The sequence below is a fragment of the Dermacentor andersoni genome, chromosome 1 (assembly GCF_023375885.2).
Source record: "Dermacentor andersoni chromosome 1, qqDerAnde1_hic_scaffold, whole genome shotgun sequence".
NCBI lineage: Eukaryota > Metazoa > Arthropoda > Arachnida > Ixodida > Ixodidae > Dermacentor > Dermacentor andersoni.
The window spans coordinates 132,786,520-132,805,366 of record NC_092814.1 but is presented as its reverse complement, the minus strand read 5'-3'; the positions used below and the strand labels follow the sequence as shown (position 1 = coordinate 132,805,366).

The 18,847-nt window shown below is 43.2% G+C and overlaps 1 protein-coding gene across 4 annotated transcripts in view; it reads left to right on the top strand.

Moving 5' to 3' along the window:
* Window positions 1-2,090: 2,090 nt before the first annotated feature.
* The window catches only part of PIG-U (phosphatidylinositol glycan anchor biosynthesis class U), a 59,079-nt gene continuing 42,322 nt past the window's right edge, over window positions 2,091-18,847 (top strand). Inside the window, exons 1-3 of one of the 4 annotated variants that reach the window (XM_055062047.1) lie at window positions 2,091-2,198; window positions 2,895-2,959; window positions 3,046-3,120. In XM_055062047.1, coding sequence (XP_054918022.1) covers window positions 2,111-2,198; window positions 2,895-2,959; window positions 3,046-3,120 — 228 coding nt within the window. In that variant the 5' untranslated portion in view covers window positions 2,091-2,110. The other 3 variants (XM_055062046.2, XM_050191516.3, XM_055062048.2) reach the window with 3 other exon arrangements.

The window sequence follows — 18,847 nt, the reverse complement described above, 5'->3', positions numbered from 1 at the left end:
CAGATTTTGTAGTGCTCATCGAGGCCAAAGCCGCATTGCCGCACCGCCACTACTCACGGCTTTCCGCCAAGTAACACAGAACCTACAACCAACACACAAGCAACGCACGCACGATTACATGAGCAATGTTGAACAACGCGCGGTCCAGAGAACGATCACGCCGAGGACGAACACGCCACGGCGTCGCTCGGCGCCAGCATCGCGCCTTCTCAAAAATCCCTAAATGATGCTGTCCTTAGGCACCTAGGATCAGGTCACGTGAGGGATTTTTGTACGACAAATAGACGCACGCCGCTCGGAGGCACGTCACGTATGAATGGGTGGTCATTGCCGTGCACCCATCAGACATTCTATCATATTTCCTTACACCCATTCTTTTTCTCACATTTTCTGTTCTCTGTGCAAAATGACTGAATACGTGCACACTGTACCATCCCTTTATTTCAGCAGTTCCGTGCACGCAACTGGCCGGGCTGGCATGTAAAACACTATTCGATAAAAAAAATCTTAGCATCGCTTTAAATTTACATGTCCACATGTTAAACACTGCAGCTCACTTCCATGTATACTGAGTAGGCAGCGATTACATGATCACTCTTTCTCTGTCAGCTTTTACCCGCTGCTACTTTGCTGTCACCGCTGCCCAGATATGACAACTTGTCGCATAATGACATAATGACATGTCGCATAATGACATAATGCATAATGACATTTGCCAATACACTACTCAAATGTTTTGGGAGCTCACTCTACCTTGGGTTCAAAATACAACACTTCACTGCACACATCTTGTTTCTTATTTCTCCCAGCTTGCGGTCATCAGACGTGGGAACAAAAGCACGTTATTTATTCACATTACTCAAAAAGAGTTTCCTATTTGCACATTAATTCAAAAATTAACACAGTGCATTAGAATAGGCACAAGAATGGCTGCATACATTTATGACACTGCAGCCATTTATTATCGACTTAACTCCAGTTGCTGTCGTGCACTTTGTTTCTGATCACGAGACTTATTCAGACCTTTGATGTAGAAATGTATTCGTGTGACGACGTAAAAACCGATCAACTTCACGGTTAATACCTTGCAATGTTCACCACAACCAACACCACCAATGCTGCTCTTGTTGATGATTGCCAACGCATCCACAATTCTGTCTCGATGTAGCTAACTCTTGCTAAAGCAGTCAGTGAAAATGTCTTCGAGTTCACCAATAAACACGAAAAGCTTCAGTGAAGGGTAGAGAAGACCAGCGAAGTCGCACGATCTCGTGAAAACGGCAGCATTTAAGCACTTTCCATCTGAAGCAGGCCGCAGAAGCTGGCTCATGCATGCACTACACTTTGTTTTCAGTACACAGATCCTTGCGACAATGCTTGCCACATAATAAGTCTTGAGTCAGTACGGTGAATAATGTATGGGTGGCCCGGTACAGTCAGAGAGATGCTATCAAGCGAACCTTCGACGCCTTCAAGATCGCCCTCATCAGGCAACAAGTCAATCAAGTCCTGCTGCTTGTCCGAACTAGCAGTCAACTGTCAAAAGCGAGCTTACAACTTCCTCTTGAACGTTTGATCCAATGACGCTCTTGGCAAGATTGTAATAGCTAAGGCTATTAATGGCAATTAATGCCGCTTTGCGTACCCAGAGTTTTTGGTGTTAAATATGCAGGCAGGTTGGGCAAAATCGTCGGACCTGCATTAGGGGCAAGCGTTGGCGTTCCCCTTGGCATTCTAACTTCAACGCCATTGATGGTATGCAGGCAGTCTCTTGCAATAAAATGCTGTTCAATGTGCAACTCGCGCACAGCGTAATTGGTGTCATGTAGCTTGTCAAGCCGATGGAGGTTACGCTCTCAAAGAAGTCGTCGTTTTTCGTCTTTCGTGGCTTTAGAAAGCGGTACCTTACAACTATGTTGCTCGCGCGCATATCCAGTTGTGCAACCTGAAGCGTAACAATGGTTTAGACACTGCTTCTTTTAAGTCACGCCAGCCAAGCCGCAGAGCAAACTAAAAAAACATCTAACTGGGAAGAGTGGGCGATGACAGCGCCGCCGCTACTTCCGCCACAAGCCAATGGCATTGTATGCACAAGCCACGCACAAGCGCTATGACAAGCCTTGTTGGACAAGCGGGGACAGGGGCAAGCGAGCGGAGCCCGCTTCGGTCGCGCCACGAGCGCCGCTACATGGACTATTGTATGAAACTCTATAAGTTTGTATAGGTGTTCTGTGAATCTATGGTCTGGAGCAGTCTGGAGTAAACAATCATGTCGTGTGGTTCGGGTGGGCTGGTCTTGGTTCTGGGGTTTATTTTACGCTTGGGGCTTATTTATACACCTCTGGCGCGCCCAGTGTCCGACAGAGTCGAAGTGTCAACGCCTATGAACTCGTGGAGGCGTGGTAAGAATAGATTGTACCTCAGCGTGTGCACTTTCGCGTTACCGGCGTTTGGTATTGCTCATTTGTGTGTCGCATGTCATGTCAGATTTTCGCTGCCGCTGGGAAGGCACCTGCGACTTTTATTTCAACAACGTAGCAATACTATGGTACCGATGTATCTATAGCTTGTCGAAATAATGTTCGTGCACTAGTTATAGAATGTGTCTGGAACAAAATTTCGCTGCATATATAGGCAGAAACCATGTTCAACTAGGCGAACATGTTTAGAAGCAAAAAGTGTAACATGCTTGTGTGACGCCTATACCTAGCTTCACATTTCGTTTCTAAGGCAATGCTTGACCAAACTTAAACAAGGTATGACGCGGTACTTCAGCTCGCGATGTAACTGCAAGGGGAAGCTTGGTAACGGCCTTCGGAGGTCGGTGTGCGACTCCGTGTGTGAGAAACCTTTGAAAAAAATTTACGGTCTTTCATTTTTCCATTGCAATGTAGTCACTGAAGGACTCTACCTCCATCGCATGCAACTGTCGCCCTATGATGGAGATATTTTCCATGAGGTAAGTTCATTCACGTTGTGAACCTGCAAATACCGACAACCCTCGCTACCCTTTGTGAAACTAATGCGTTGGCCTTACATTTGCAGCCTCCTTTGAGCTTACTGGTGTATGACTACGTCACGAAGGCTATTGATGAGCAATGGATACCGCTTTTGTTTATTGTAAGTTGCGTGTTTTCTTGTTCTCTGTGTTGGCGCGAGTACACAACCACAGTGCAGCAAAAAAGTTTCGGATTCCGCATGAGCTTTTGTAACATTTGTAACAAACGCTTGTAAACAAAAGACCGTGCCACTGTGGTGCTATGCTATTGCGGAATAGTTTTTCCCATTCTTAGTCTTTCATTTTCTCTTGCACTGTCAGTTTTCAAAAGAGTTAAAGGGCCCCTGCAAAAACTTTTAAAGATACCAATTTTGCACTACTTCTATTCCCATTACATGGGGAAATCGCAACAATGGAAATTGATACACTCACATATACACAAATTTTGGCAGCTTCCAATCTCGCATTTCACTCTCCCAGTAATGTTTCTCAGTGCAGGAAATCGCAGCATCACTTTCCAGATGGGTAAGGGAAGTTAGTGTGCCATGGTTGCTAAATCTGATCAGCATGCAAAATATCCGGCGCCAACAGCCTGCTTTCAAGCATGAGCAGGTGTCACTGAAACGCTGTTGTGTTGGAGTGAGACCTTGGGCTTACCTTTTTCTCCCATGTACATGAGTGTCAGCAGTGACCATGCAATGTTGGTGGTGTAAAAATAAATTGTAGCATTGCCATTTGTTGGGCGTGTTGGTAAATTGAAAGCATATTTAGCGCCAGCAAACAAGGACGTAAGGGAGACGACAACACAATGCGCATTGTGTTGTCGTCTCCCTTACGTCCTTGTTTGCTGGCGCTAAATATGCTTTCGGTGTAAAAATAGTTGGAAACATCATTGTGACAATTTTCGGCAGTCAAACAGTGTACCTGGAGGTGATTGAGTAGAGAGTGCACACTACAGGAAAAATTGCTCTGCTCTGGAGCTCTTCAGATGTCCCAAGAGAAAGTGCCTGGAACTGGTCTAGGTGCAGCACACCTGTTTCTGCTTGCCCAATGAATGACCTAGTAAGAGAAACTTCAGGCTGTTTGCCCAGAGGTAGTCGTGATATAAGTAGAAATGATAGCTCACTCTGTGTGACCTTTAGTAAAATTTGTTTTGTTGTTTTTTTAGTGCACATCCTAATGAAGGTGGCTGGAAAATATAACCATGTTCTTTTTGTCCAGTATTCATGATACCACACAAGATAAACTGCACAATATAATCTTATCCAACCTTGATAACCTATATGGCAACTCACACTTGCTTCCCATGCACAGAATTGCCACAGTGGGGCAGTTGTACACAAGTAGTTTTCTTAGGCACATTGTTTTAGAGCCCATTTGAATGAGTGTTGCTGTACTTAAGGTGCGCACTTGGGGACTTGATGATGAGCAGTCCGTGTGGATGAGATCACAGCAGTTCGTGAAGCCCCGTGTTTGCTGTGTTTTCGGCCACCCTTACCCATTCTATAAAGAATTGGTGGGTGATGTCATTCATATGAGCAATCTGATTGCTCTCCGATGTGACATCATTGGGACTGCCTGAAGCATGTCGCTCTGTTAAGCTTACCTAAATAACATGTATGCATGTTATTTAGGTACCTATAAAAATACAAAAGGGCAATAATTGTAGACGTTTCTTCAAAACATTCGAGTACTTCCACATGAGAATGTATATTGTCTGCTACAGCTTTTGTCTGTGTGCATGTAATTGTGTGCATATGCGAGAAGAGTGGAATAAAGAGTTTCTTCCAAAGAGCTGGGCTTTGTGGAAGCTTCATGAGGCTGCACGCAGTAAGATGATTGGTGACAAAGGTTAACCATAGCGTCACGTAGTAGTGACGGTGAACAATGCAGTGGCAAATCTGTGAATGACGAAACTAACTTTCTTTTATTGGGCAAACTTGGGCCCATAAAAGCAGGTTACACTCAAAGCACAGTGATAGCGGCGAACACGGGCGTCAATCATCGAAATCTAATCTGCGGAACAAGCGCATCGGCTTTTATACATGAGCCATTGAAGCTTCCAGAATAATAGCTGGTGCCCGCGTGTCTTCCAGAAAGTTCTACACAATTCGCGTCGCGCATACAAACAATCGGGTTACACAAGGTTTAGTGACAAGAGACAATGGATAGACCCTCGATAACAGTCAAGGAACTTTCGATATGTGCAGGCGCATCCGGCGCTGAGCGATAACATTTCTTAGACTGTTAAACGCGGTCACCCAATAAAGATAAACAAGTACACGTCTCAATAGTATAGTGGTGATGGCAGCCGATGGGATATGAGGAGTTCTTGCCTGAAAGGGCCCCTCACCAGGTTTGGCCATTTTAAACAGACAAGTGCAGTGTATACATCATTTGCTGACCATCATGTCTGCAAATTATTGCAGGACTGTGCGCCGTGAAAACAGCTGAAATTTCAAACACAACGCTGCATTCCCTCCCTCTAGAGGAAGCTGCACCTCCAGCCAGAGATTCAAGGTCACATACACAAATGCGATGACGTAAAACACACTAATCGCTACTTCACTCACCACGACATGTGACTTCAGTTAATCTTCCAATATGGAAGGCGCAACACCACCACTGTAGGTGCGCTGCGCAGCATAAAAGTAAGAAAAGAAGAAAAAGTTGCAGTTTCACCCAAATGGCGAAGCATTGATAGCGATAACAAAGTATTACCTGAGTCATGAAACGGCCACCTCAGTTTCATATAGAGCCAGTGCCCGCCACAAGAGGCGTAACTGCATGAGAGCGCATGCTTTCTAAACTTCTGCAACCGTCGCTTTACTTTCATGTAACTACTTTTAATGTTCCGTATGCATCAATAACTGCCTGAGCATGTCTTCTGCCATGAAATGAGTGCCCGGGAGAAAAAATAGCCGATCAAAACATGCAGCTTGCTGCGGTCTGTCAAAAAAATATATATATTCTTGGATATTACATGCCAAAACCACAATATGACTACGAGGCACTCCGTAATGGAGGACTTTGGATAAATTTTGCCCACCTGGGGTCCTGTAACGTGCACCTAAATATAAATAAATGAGTGTTTATGCATGTTGCCCCCATCGAAATGTGGCCGCCGTGGCCGGGTGGTCTCAGTCCCGATTTCTTTCTTAGAGCCGTCTGTGGGAATGCATCGATATGTTCCGCTTTTTAATGTTTGGCTGAAATTAAACACTGCACATTCATAACAAAGTGGCAGTGGTGCCACTTGTAAACAGAGACAAACATCTGGGCTTTTGCACCCCCACACACCCGTAAATAAGCGTGAACTCTTGGTTGCACATAGCGCCTGGTTGTTCGCTGAGCAAAGCTGTTCACTTTCTGTTAAACCGCGAGCAGTATTTTATCAGGAGGTCAAAACAATGAAGTCATTATTACAAGGGCTGCTTCTGTAATAATGGCTTCATTTAGTGACAAAGAAAACGAAAGTGAGCTGCTCCATGTGCTTCACATTTCTCGGCAAAGCAATGCTTTTTCTGAACGAGATTTAAGTAGGGTTAAGATGTAAGACAAACCTCACAACTAACTGTCATCGGTGGAAATTTTAATATAGGATTAAGGCGAATGTGAAGTGTTCGGACCTGTACAGTTGAAACTGCAGTGTAATTAGGCAATTGTCTTAGCAAGCAGTCGTTTAGAAGCGTCAGGAAGCCCTGCACTTATTCACGTTGCTTGTGGTTTTGACGCAGAAACGACGAGACTAGGTATTTTGTTTCTTAATGCACAATTATCTGCAAGAGGTTAAAATAGTCTAATTACTGGTCCTGATGTTGTTGTCATGGTCGAAAAAAAAAGAAATGCAGTTCTATAATTCACTAAACAAATAAAACATGTTGGCGCAAGAACATCATACAAGCACAATCGTTTATTTATTATGTAAAATAAGTGACATACAGAGAACGAATGTTCCACCAGTCATTGTGCAAGAAGTTTATGAAAAGCATGACACTGATGTCAGAAGTACAGTTAAACCTCGATATAACGAAGTCTGCAAAATTGGCAACTTGCTTCGTTATATCGAAATTTCGTTCTATTGAAATTCAACCTTTTATGCAAATAAGCACAGTTGCCGATCGATTTTTCTTGCACGGAAAAAGGCCGCAGAATTTTCCGAATTATCTGGCAATGGAAAAAGCAAATTTGAATGAGGAAACAATTCATTTTGATATATTTGGGAGTCGACGACAAATGATATAGTTTCATGCCATGTATGTAGACGATAGCTTCTAGGTGGTATAAATGAACTCTTTCCGTACCGCACCCATTGAGCATCATTAGCTTGCTAACGATGCTTTGAAACATGGCTTTCGAGACCTCCTGCACCGCTCATGGACACACTGCATTATCGGTCGTGAAGGAGAACTATATTTTTGTTTTCTAAGCAGTTCGATTTTTTTCCTGCCAGGTGGTAATTTATGAACACGCTCCAAAGTTTCGGGATCATCAAAGTAGAAAGCAAAAATGGTTGCCTCCTGGAACGGCGCGTGTGCGCTTTGAAAGATAGCGGATCTCGTGATTTCACTGCGGCTGCGGCTGATGTTATTGATGGATCAAGCATCAGTGAGTCTGAGCATGCTTATTTTCGTCGGACTTTGACTCTGAGAGCGACAACTATGCAAACAAGCCCGGAACATCGGCGGCCGCAGCCTGGCATGCCCAACTGTAGTGCTTGCAGTTAAATATTTGTAGCGGAATACCTGTTCACTAAAAATTTTTGATTTTTTAGGAGATGGTGCCTATTAGACGGCAATACATATTGTATATCGCATAACTTTTGTTGCATATTTTTCTTAGTAGATACAAGCATGTCTTTACAAACTTTGTTCAATTTTATCCCACAATCTTTATTCTAGCAATTTATATCTTTTTTATGACATCAATCTCATTAATAAAACTAATATGCGTGAAAAGTGCATTCATTGTGCTTTTGTTTATGTATTACATAAAACATTGAGTGCAGTAGTTCTTTCAGAAAAAAAATCGGACCCAGCCTACAAAAAACACTTATTTTCCCCATGGTAGAAAAAGAGTTAAGCGAAGCCAGCCACGCTTCCACGTGCACTCCGCCGCCACGGCTGATAGCGTCGCCCGCACTAGGCCGACACTATTGGGAAGAGTGCCGGTGGTGGTGAGCAAATGCTTCGTCTGCCTATCTCTCCAACGGGTCACCAAAACTCTGAGAATACGGCAGCCTCCAATACTAAATGTGCGGCAAGACAGCTTACATGGTGCCACGCCATCTCGGCGGCACGTCCACTGTTTGCACATGCGGCAGATTACCTCTAAAGCAGGTTGTGGTGCTGCGCAAGCGCTCAACCACGCTTACAGCCATGCACAGCCACAGCCGAGAGGGGCGCCAACTTACTCCCCACTCTGCCCCCTTATGCGTACTTGATCGCACTACCGCAAGCTGGCTCCTGTCCCCGTCTTTCCCCTTGGACGTGCGGGACGGGAAGGTGGCACTTGTGAAGCCACCATCTTTCTTGCCTCACCCTCGCACACTTTCACTTGCACCTAAAGCACACAGTGCAGGGGGGGGGGGGGGGGCGATAGGATCTTATTGCACTTGGACTTCAAATCAAAATTTTATTTCATCTCTCGAGAGAAAGGGGGTGGCGAGAAAAAGCTGCATTACTGCAGCTTGGCTAAGCCCGGTCCCCTATGGTACAATTCGACAGTGTGCAGCAGTAGTATAGGTACATAACATAAGTTTAGGCACTTTACAGGAAATGTGAAGAAAAAAGAAATGATAATATGGACGTACAAACAGTAATTTTTCTTTTCTTGTGCAGAACAAAAAAAAATGAAGAAAAGAGAGGTACATACGAAATAATTTCAGAAAATAAGCTGTGACAATGAAGCTAAAAAGAAAATGAAAACAAAATTGAATACATCAGACGCATCAAACTCTATATACATAGATGACATACGCATATATGCATACGTACATATATAGATGCACTAAAACTAATGTATACTAATACCAATATACGTACTAATGTGTATACAATTATCAAATACAAGTACAGGAATCGCACAGCAGGATTTTGCAAGAGGAAATAAGTGAAAAAAGAATGAGGAGACATAGTCTCCGGGTTTAATCCACTTGTAGTTAGGGTGTTTAGTAGATCAGCTATGTGGTAGGATACGGATTGCTGTCCATAATTAGTACGACAAAAGCTTGTTAACCAAATGTCAACATGTCTCGTGTTGTAGGGAATTTCGAGACGATTCAGGTTAAACAAATTTACATAATGAACATTTCCCGTTCTCAACGTTGTTCTGTACATGCATGCTAGACGAAATGAATTCAACCGGCATTATTTTTTATTCGTAAAAATATTTAAACATGTGTTCTTTGGAGGAAAGATTAGCTACAGCACGAATTGCTCGTTTTTGACATAATTTTATTTAGCGACGTTTTGTTTTGATGTTAGTTGCCCAGACTAGGTGACAATAATTTAGTGTAGAAAGAAAAAGTGAGTTTTATACAGTTCGTTTCACAGTGGTAGGCAAGACATGTCGGTGTTATGTAACAGTCCCGTTATTCTGTTTAGCTTTCCGCAAGGAGATTCCACATGTTTATTCCAAAGCAGATTTTCTGAAAATATAACTCCTAGTGTTTTAACGTCGTTTAAAATTTTAATTTCCTCACTTTTTAAATACAACCTGTCTTCAAGATCTAGGGCCTTATGCTTTGGGTGAAACATGATCGCTTGCGTTTTTTTAGCATTCATTCTTAAATAGCTTCTATCACACCAGTTTGCGATATCCTGGAGCACAATGTTTGCATAATTGACGAGAGTGTCCGGATTTGTGCCCCTGAAAAAAATGGTGGTATCGTCTGCATAGCCTATCTATTTGATATTTTCAGTGGTCGAAAAAAGATCAGTCACGTAAACAATGAAAAGAAGTGGTCCGAGAATGCTCCCTTGTGGCACACCATGTGGGATAGGTTTTATTTTTGAGTTTGAATGATTATGGCAAACATTCTGCGACCAATGTTGCAGATACGAAGACAGAAGCTCGGTTGTATGACCACATTCTCCGTGTTGTTCAAGCTTAGCTAAAAGTGTAATGTGATGAACAGTATCGAATGCTTTCGTTAAATCTAAATATATACTTAAGACCAGTTCTTTTGCATCAAACGCTGTAGCTATAAATTCTTTTTGTGTTAGTAAAGCCAATTCCGTTGATTTGCCTTTTAGAAAACCATACTGTGATGTCGAGATGAGCAAGTGTTTGTCTAAGAAACCGTACAATTGCTTGTGTAGGATTTTTCCTAAGCCCTTCGAAAAGACAGGCAAAATGGAAATTGGCCTAAAATTATTTGGGTCATTTTTATTTCCACCTTTGTGGGTTGCTACCACTTTTGCAATCTGCATCTCCTTTGGAAAGCAGCTCTTTTCTAAGCATAAGTTGTAGGTTTCAACTAAAATGGGCGCAATTATGTCTATAACGAATTTGGTTGGTCTAACTTGCACATCATTTACATCACGTGATTTGGAATTTTTTAGACTATAAAACTCATTTTTAACTTCATTCTCACTTGTGGGAAAAAACACCGTACTACCAGAAAATTGTGCTGTTTTATGAATCGAGAGTATGCTTGTTCTGTTGCAACTTGTAGGCTCTCCAACAGCTATGAATTGATCATTCAAAACGTTTGAAAGATCTGCGCGGACAATGCGGTTGTTCACAAGCATGCTGTTAACTTTAGAAACATTGGTCTGTTTTATGAGACTGTTTAGTCGCTTCCAGAACAGAGCAGAGTCGGTCACCACATCGTTAAAATAGGCTTGGTAATACTCTTTTTTTCGCAGCATTTAGTTTAGTGTTGAGCTTATTCTAAACCCCTTGAAGGCCTTAAGTTTGTCAATGTCTTTAGTTTTCACAAATTCCCAGTTCATGCGGTTTTTCAAATTTATCTGCTTGTAAAGGGAAGTGTTTATCCAAAGTTTTCGAGAGTTCTTACATTTTCTGATTACGATATCTGGAAAATGTTTTATATATAGCTTTAAAATCCACAATGAACGCTTCGTACATGCTATCTACGTTGGTACACGATAGAACGTGACTCCAATCATGAATCTGAACTTCCATTCGAAAGGCATGAAGGGAATGATCTGTAATATCCTGCGTATGCACAGGACTGCTGCGTTTATGCTTTTTTTCATTTCCATCAGAAATAAAAGAAAAGACAGGAAAATGGTCGCTAATATCGCACATAAGTGTTCCACTTGACACAACTTCACAGTCTGCATTTGTGATAAACATATCGAGTAGACTCTATGTTCTATCAGTGATGCGGGTTGGTTCATTTATAAGATTTTTAAATCCACTAGATGTGAGAATTGACTGAAAATCACTACTAATGCTGGAAACAGCAAATCCATGTTCAGGTCACCGCTGAGAAATACATAGTACATATTTGTTTTGGGACACAAATTCTAACATTTACTAAAAAAAAAATCAAGAAAAACTTTACACCGAGCGTTAGGAGGCCAATAGACCACTGATATAATCCTGGAGCCATTTTGCACAGTTAATATTTCAAAATTATCATTTGAGACAGAGAATTCCTCTAGAACTTGCACGTTGTGATTGCAACTAACCAACAGCAACACACCACCACCCCGGCGTTGCGGACGGTTTAGCACGAAGGTTTGATAACCAGTGCGTCTAAACGGAACGTTTTGTCGTGAGGTACCAAGTTTCTGAGACCATTATGGCGTCAAAGTGAACACGAGTAGAATCATTGAGCAAATCTATATCATCATGCTTATTTTCCGATGATCGCGCATTAAGATGAAGAAAGGCTAGGGAGTTCTTGTTTCGCAGTGTTTTTAGGTTTTTCGGCGCAACAAGAAAATAAGATATAAGCTTGGGATTGAAAGAGATTGGTCTGAAAGGCTTATCGCGGCTCTTCAGCATTGTTTGTCATGAGCTGTACGGCATTGAGGCTGATGAGCCGAAGCACAGGGTAGCCATCTTTTCGACGTGCGAAGACTTTCCCTTCTTTGGTCCATACGTGCTTCCAGCCCATCTGCCTCTTTTTTGCTGTTGCAGCGCCAAGTATCTGCTTGCTTTTTCGAGTGAGATGCTCGTTAATGTGCATGGCACTCGCTTTTCCTTGCCCCAGCACAGCAGTCGTGATCCGCATTTTCTTTGCTTTCGTAAGGACTGCATTACGCTTTTCTCTCCTCACAAACCGCACGACAATGTTTTTTTCATTTCCCTTTGTGGTTGGTACTTTATGACAAACATCAATGTCACTTTCGGTCACAGGGTCACCGATAAACTCAGCCAACTTCGCGACAGCTTCAGATGGCTCATAGTCTGAAGGGACGCCCTTAATTTCAATGTTGTTTGTTCGAGAATAGCGTTCGAGGTCTTCGATTCAGTTCAAGAGCTTGGTTGCTAGTCTTCAGTGACTTAATTTCTTTCATCAGTTCTTTGACCTCCCTCTGACATTCAGCTTCTGTATCACAGGTATTGCTGCAATACTGAACATTTTTCTTAAGTGCTTTGAATTCAGCAAGAACTTCCTTTCTGAAATTTATCAACTCTTGTTGTGAACTGTCGAGGTCATCTGTATCCTCGCGCTTTACCTTCGGGGGCGGCAATTCTTAAAGGGGAAGCTGGTAACACACCTGAAAACTGGTAACACGAACTAAAATAAGGAATGACCAGTACAACGCTGTGTTCGGCAGCAATGCAAAAGAAAATAGGCGTGAAAAACACATACAGAAAACTTTGCTTACCTGCAAACAGCAGGAAAGTCAATACGCGTGACCATGTTGCACCACTGCCGAACTAAGCGTTTCCGGCTGTATCAAGGTTTTTTTATAATTGATCCAGGTGGGGGTGATGTCGGTGCATGCTCGGTAGCAGGTCCAGGCTGATAGCAGTCGGTGATGACAATTTCCTTCTTGGTAGATTAGGATCCGCCCCTTGGCAGTGCAGTCTTGTCCAGCGCTAAAACCAAGCTTGCAGTGCAGCCTCCAGCCGCCGTGTAGTCAAGCTGCAAAAAGCAGGAAAGTCAGTACGCGTGACCATGTCGCACCACTGCCGAACTACGGAACATGATGCGGCTCCACTTCAGTGGTGAATCTTGTCACACCTCAAGCGATTTGAGAGGTACGTTTGCAAGCAGCCGCCTGTAATTCAATCATTTGACCATCTGTGTCTGCGGAAATTTCGATTTATTGTCTTGGCATTCCTTTGCGACAGCAGTGAAATTTTGGTATATTGAAATCTCATGCAAACGCACTTAGTTATATTGAGGTTCTAAATACATGGTGTTCTATGGACGAGAGGTTATGTAAAGTTAAATACTTTGTTATATCGAGAATTTAGTTGTAGTGAAATTCATTATATCGAGGTTTAAATGTTTAAAAAAAGAACATCAAAACATGGGAGATATGCATTGGGGTGAAAGAAACACCAGCAAATGAATGGCATTAAATACAGAATGCACAATTGATCGTTTCTATACACAAGAAAGCATAAAGCCTAAGCATTTCATGACACATGGCAAATCAATGCTTCAGTCAATCAGTTTATTATTATTAGGCATTATTACAATTACAAAGAAAATGTAATACAGGAGGAGGTCCCAATGTAAAAACTGTCAGGTGGACTTCCTGTTATAACATGGATAAAAATGTAGAGTATACGATTAGCAACGAAGGTAAAAACAGCGGGAAAATACAAATCAACATATTAGAAGTAATTAATCAAACAACTGGTAGTTGAAGATTACACAGAAATGAGCAAGATTAATTCTATATTGAAATACACATGAAAATACAAGCATTACAGTAATTGAATAGGAATATAATGATTATATAACATCAACAGTCCGCAATCCAACAAAGGAACAAAATGAATTTATAAATTGCTAATAATCTAGGAGATAAACCGAGAAAAACAAGGAAACATGACTGCATAGTAATGGATGTGTATGTATATATTGTTACACGTATAAAACTATTTACAATATATTTACAATGAGGGAACGTTCGTGGAGACGAAAGAGAGCCCAGCCAGGGTGTGTTCACTTTTCATCGTCTTCAGCACTGTTGTTGCTCTCTTCTTCGCCTCATCATAACACAGCCCCCGGCAGAAAAAGTACCATCCTGGTGCATCAAACGGGTCCGTTGGGAAGAGCATTGTGAGGTTTTAGCCGTGCAACATCAACAGGTGACATCAGGTGAGGTGAAACCACATGACATGGTAGAGCTGACGGGGATGATCTCATAGGTGACATCGGTCACTTGACGTAAGACATGGAAGGGCCTTTGTAGCAAGGAAGGAATTTTTCGGAGAGCCCTACTCGACGGGAAGGGGACCAAAAGGAGCACAAGGGAACCTGGTGAAAAGTGTACGTCATGGTGCCGCTGATTGTAAACAAGCTTTTGATTTTCTTGTGATACCAACAGACAAGTACAGGCAAGCTGCCTCGCGTGGTCGGCATGGGCAATGGTGTTGCGGACATACTCATTCCTTGAGGCATTAGCAGAGGGAAGTGAAGCGTAACAACAGGTAAAACGGTAAATAACCGGCAGTTTTGTGGCGTGAAGAATTGTAAGCGAACGTAACGTAGTGCAATGCAGTGGCGTAGCCAGAAATTTCATTCGGGGGAGGGGGAGGGGGGGGCTCACATTCCAAGCTCGGCCTGTTCATCATAGAATTTGTCTAGGGATCAAATACATCAAAGATAACTAACTGCATTTTCATTGCCAAAGAAGCTGCAAACGAATTCTTGAGCGCTATGCACTGTCAAGACATGAAAAATATGTATTTTTGCATAAAGTAATATATTAGTATGCCCAAAAAATCGTGCCAGAAATAACTGATATCAATGCTTCCACCTTTTTTGTCTATTTAAAAGAAAATATCACACGAAATGTGGAATATATTAGTTCGAAACCAGCAAGGGAGTGGATGCTGCTCATATGAAAAACGTCAAGCCATGAAATGAACAAGTTAAGGACAAATACTTTAATGAAATTTTGTAATTCAAGAACCTTCTTTACATTTTTCTACATATTCAACGGCCAGGGAAAAATCTCAATAGCGCTGTCCTTCGTTCCAATGTATTGTGCAGGAGCAGCTGTCAGCGGTCGTGTATTGTGAGTAATTGCACCAAAATTATAGTCGCAATGGAGAGCATATATAAAAAGCAGGAGCTCTGCAAAATATGCATTAGAAATGTGAAGATGCATTGGAATATACAAATGCGAAGATAGTTTGATAAAGGGCAAAAAAGGGTTACTGAAAACAAAGTTCATTGCACGTATACACAAAAGCTCGCAGCAAGATATTTATATATACCTATCAGTCTCCAATAAATCTACGTATTTAAACAAAAGTCACTGTATATAATGCATCAAAAAGGGAAATAAGCATGTTGCGCAATCACAGATCACAGAATCCTGAGCCCCCCCTCCCCATTCCTCCATTCTCCTCGATACATCGTGTGCGACGAAAGGCGGCGCACTTCTTCCCCGCTTTTCTCCCTTGTGCACACAAGACTGATCCACCATCGTCGGCTCACCTATCTCCCTGCCCCCTACGCTTTCACTTGCATGTACAGCTTGCGGCGCGTGGTGATGACGTTATCGCCCTTCAGGTTTTATCAATAAGCGCTAAAAGGTGCACCGACCAAGATAACTGAAATTTTAATGACGTTTCGGTTCCCCATATAAGAGCTTTGTCCACAATGAAACCGATAAGAGATACAACGTATTTAAGTACGTTTCAGTACTTGACGCAAGCAGCGAGTGTACACTGTCAGAAGTGTCCCGTCATGCCTATTCAGCGTGCGCTGTAGTCTGTATGTGCAAGGATTCTCGATGCTGGCGTGCGCAGACTTCTTTTCCTTGGCCAGCACACGTGCACTTGCCCAGTAAACATTGTGACCTGTAGATTCCATATGTTCAGCAAGGGCACTCGAGGCCACATGCCGTTTCTTGACGTCATACTAGTGCTGTTTCACACGTTTCTTGAAGTAACCTGTCTGGCCAATAGACTTGTAATCACAGTTCTCGCACGTTATGGCGTAGACAACACCTAGGAAATTTCCTTGTGGCAATTTGTCTTTTATGTTTACTAAAACGTTCCTTTGTTTGCAAGTTGGCACATACGAAATTTTGACGTCGTACCTATACATTATACGAGCGATGGTCTCACTTGTGTCAGGGACATATGGAATTGCAGTTCACTTCTTCGGAGACGACGTAGAACGCTGTCTTTCTGGGAGTGACACTCCTTTCTTTGCCGAGAAGAAAAAGGACGGAGGGTAGCCACAGGTTCTTAAATCTACACAGGTGCTCCCAATATCACGCGTGCAGTCCTCCTGTCTTGTGCAAATGATTTTCGCTCGCTGGAACAGCGTAGCAGGAACAGAACTTCTGTGTGAAAGCGGATGTACCGACTTAAAATGCAGGTACCGGCCTGTATGTGTGGGCTTCCTGTAGACGTTGAAAGGAAGGCCAGAGTCACTGCGCTTGACAATAACATTAACGAATGGTAGACAACCGTATACTTCTTGCTCGACAGTAAACTGAATCGCCTGTTCCATGCTGTTAAGATGGGCAGTGAAGCCAACGAGAGTATCCTTGTGAATTACGCAGAAGAAATCATCTACATATCCCAAGAAAACCTTTGGAGAAGGGGTAAAAGATGGAAACGCCCGATGTCCTCCATGACCAGATTCGCAGCAGAAACTGATATAGATGCACCCATGGCCGTCGCATGCGTTTGCAGGTAAAAATTCTGTTGTAAGACGAAGTATATAATCGACAAACAGAACTTAGAGACGGGACAGGTCTGAAATGTTAATCGGAGACCTATCGGGCAGCGACCCGTCAACTTCGAGGGCGGCGGTGCAAACCTTTAGAGCCAGTTCTACTGGAACGCTTGTGAATAGTGACTTAACTTGAAGTGAGACCATGACATCATCATGAGCAGAAACAACATGCCATATCTGTTCAATAAAGTCGGCATAATTGCCTACTTGAACGCTGCTTTTTCCAACGAGTGGCGACATGATCCGGTGTAAGGAACCAGAAAGCTTGTGCAGAGGTGAGTGAGTGTATTTGACAATGGGCCGCATAAGAACACCTTGCTTGTTTTTCTTTGGTAGGCCATGAAGTGCAGGAGCTTATCCGTTGTGACAAAGTAGCTGGTAATAGAGGGACTTATGCTGGGGCGGGGCCAAATGGAAGTCGTCAGCCAGAAGCTTATGAAAGTTCCTTTGCAGTTTTCCTGTTGGATCGTGTGTCAGGCGACTATAGGTATTGGCGTCGCTAACCAGTGCCAGCATTTTTTTTGGTGTAGTCACCACTATCAAGCAAAACAGCTGCGTTTCCTTTGTCAGCCGGAAGAATTACGATGTCAGGATTACTCCGAAGCCAGTCGATAGCCTCATGTTCCTCTGGGGACAGCGCGGAGTTTGAAGAAGGGTTTGGAGCCTAGAAGGCACGTTAACAACATGCGTGCGAGCTTCATTACGTCTATTGGCATCGACTTGACTGAGAGCCTTTATCAAGAGCACAAATCAGCTACTTCGTATCTCGTGTGGGCCCTGTTCTGAAGTTTAGACCAAGGCTCAGAACAGAGTTCCCCTTTGTCAGGTTTATAGGAAGAAAGATTGTGTACAGCCTCTCTTGGTAAACTTTGGGACGTACTGTTTTACGATGGTCGCAGCCTTTCCAGCTTGGCGTGGTGCATGACGTCGTTATTTAGTGTTGTCACACTTGCTTGAAAGTTAGCGTGTAGCTGACTTGAAGCGAATTCGGCAGGGCACAGGAACTCTAGTCGACGACGGGCATAGAAGGTATCATTTTCCAGCATATGAATCTTGGCATTGCACTCCTATATTCTTGCTTGTATTAGTAGTCGTCGTTCAGCCCTTGAAATCACGCAGTCCTTTCACGTTTATTAAACATGTATTTTTCCGGCCACACGAGCGTCCATCAAACTTTCGATTTCAGCTCTTGGAGTTTACACGGAACATGACAGTGATGACAGGAATGCGCCTGAAGTGTCCATATAATTGCTATCGCAGTAATATAATAAGAGTATCAGAGTAGCCCATCACTTTCCGGAAAAGAAGTAACAGAATTGAACTTTCACCCTGCCACAATTCGCTGCGCCGCAACAATGTCTTTCTTTCTTTTTGTGGGGCGGGGGCACTGAAGTGAAAAAAACCCTCAAAGGAAAACACGTTGGCCACAATCGAATGCCTACTTTGGGCACCTAATGTGGTTACCGAAGGAATATCGAAGAAAACGAGAGACGCTTGGTCCACAGAGAGCCATACGCATACTGCTCGGTATCCTACACCGACGAGGCAAAAGACGTTCTGGAGAGGTTGCAATAACATCAAAGTGAAGGTGATGGAGCAGCAGCAGAAAGTGATCATCAGATCGGATACACTCAGCATCGGAATAGTAACATACCTGCATGAAGAACAAGCAGCGATTAAACATGGTGCCGGTGCCGCTGCAGCCTAGCCCACTGAAGAGTCGATCCACGCGCTGAAAATTTATGCACCGTCGGCTGTTGACGTCACAGACCGAGAGTTGTCGATGATTGGCTTATCAAAGGACAGGACATCATGCTGTAGGCATGCTGTAGCTTGAAGAGGGACGTGCCGAGGCAATCGCATATGGAATCGATAGAGCAGTTCCTGGGCAAGCACTCGGTGACATCCACATGCTCGACCGCAAAGGGAGCCAAGTCAGCCGAAGCAGTTCCAAGCCATGTGATGCCGCAAAGAGGGGGTACAGC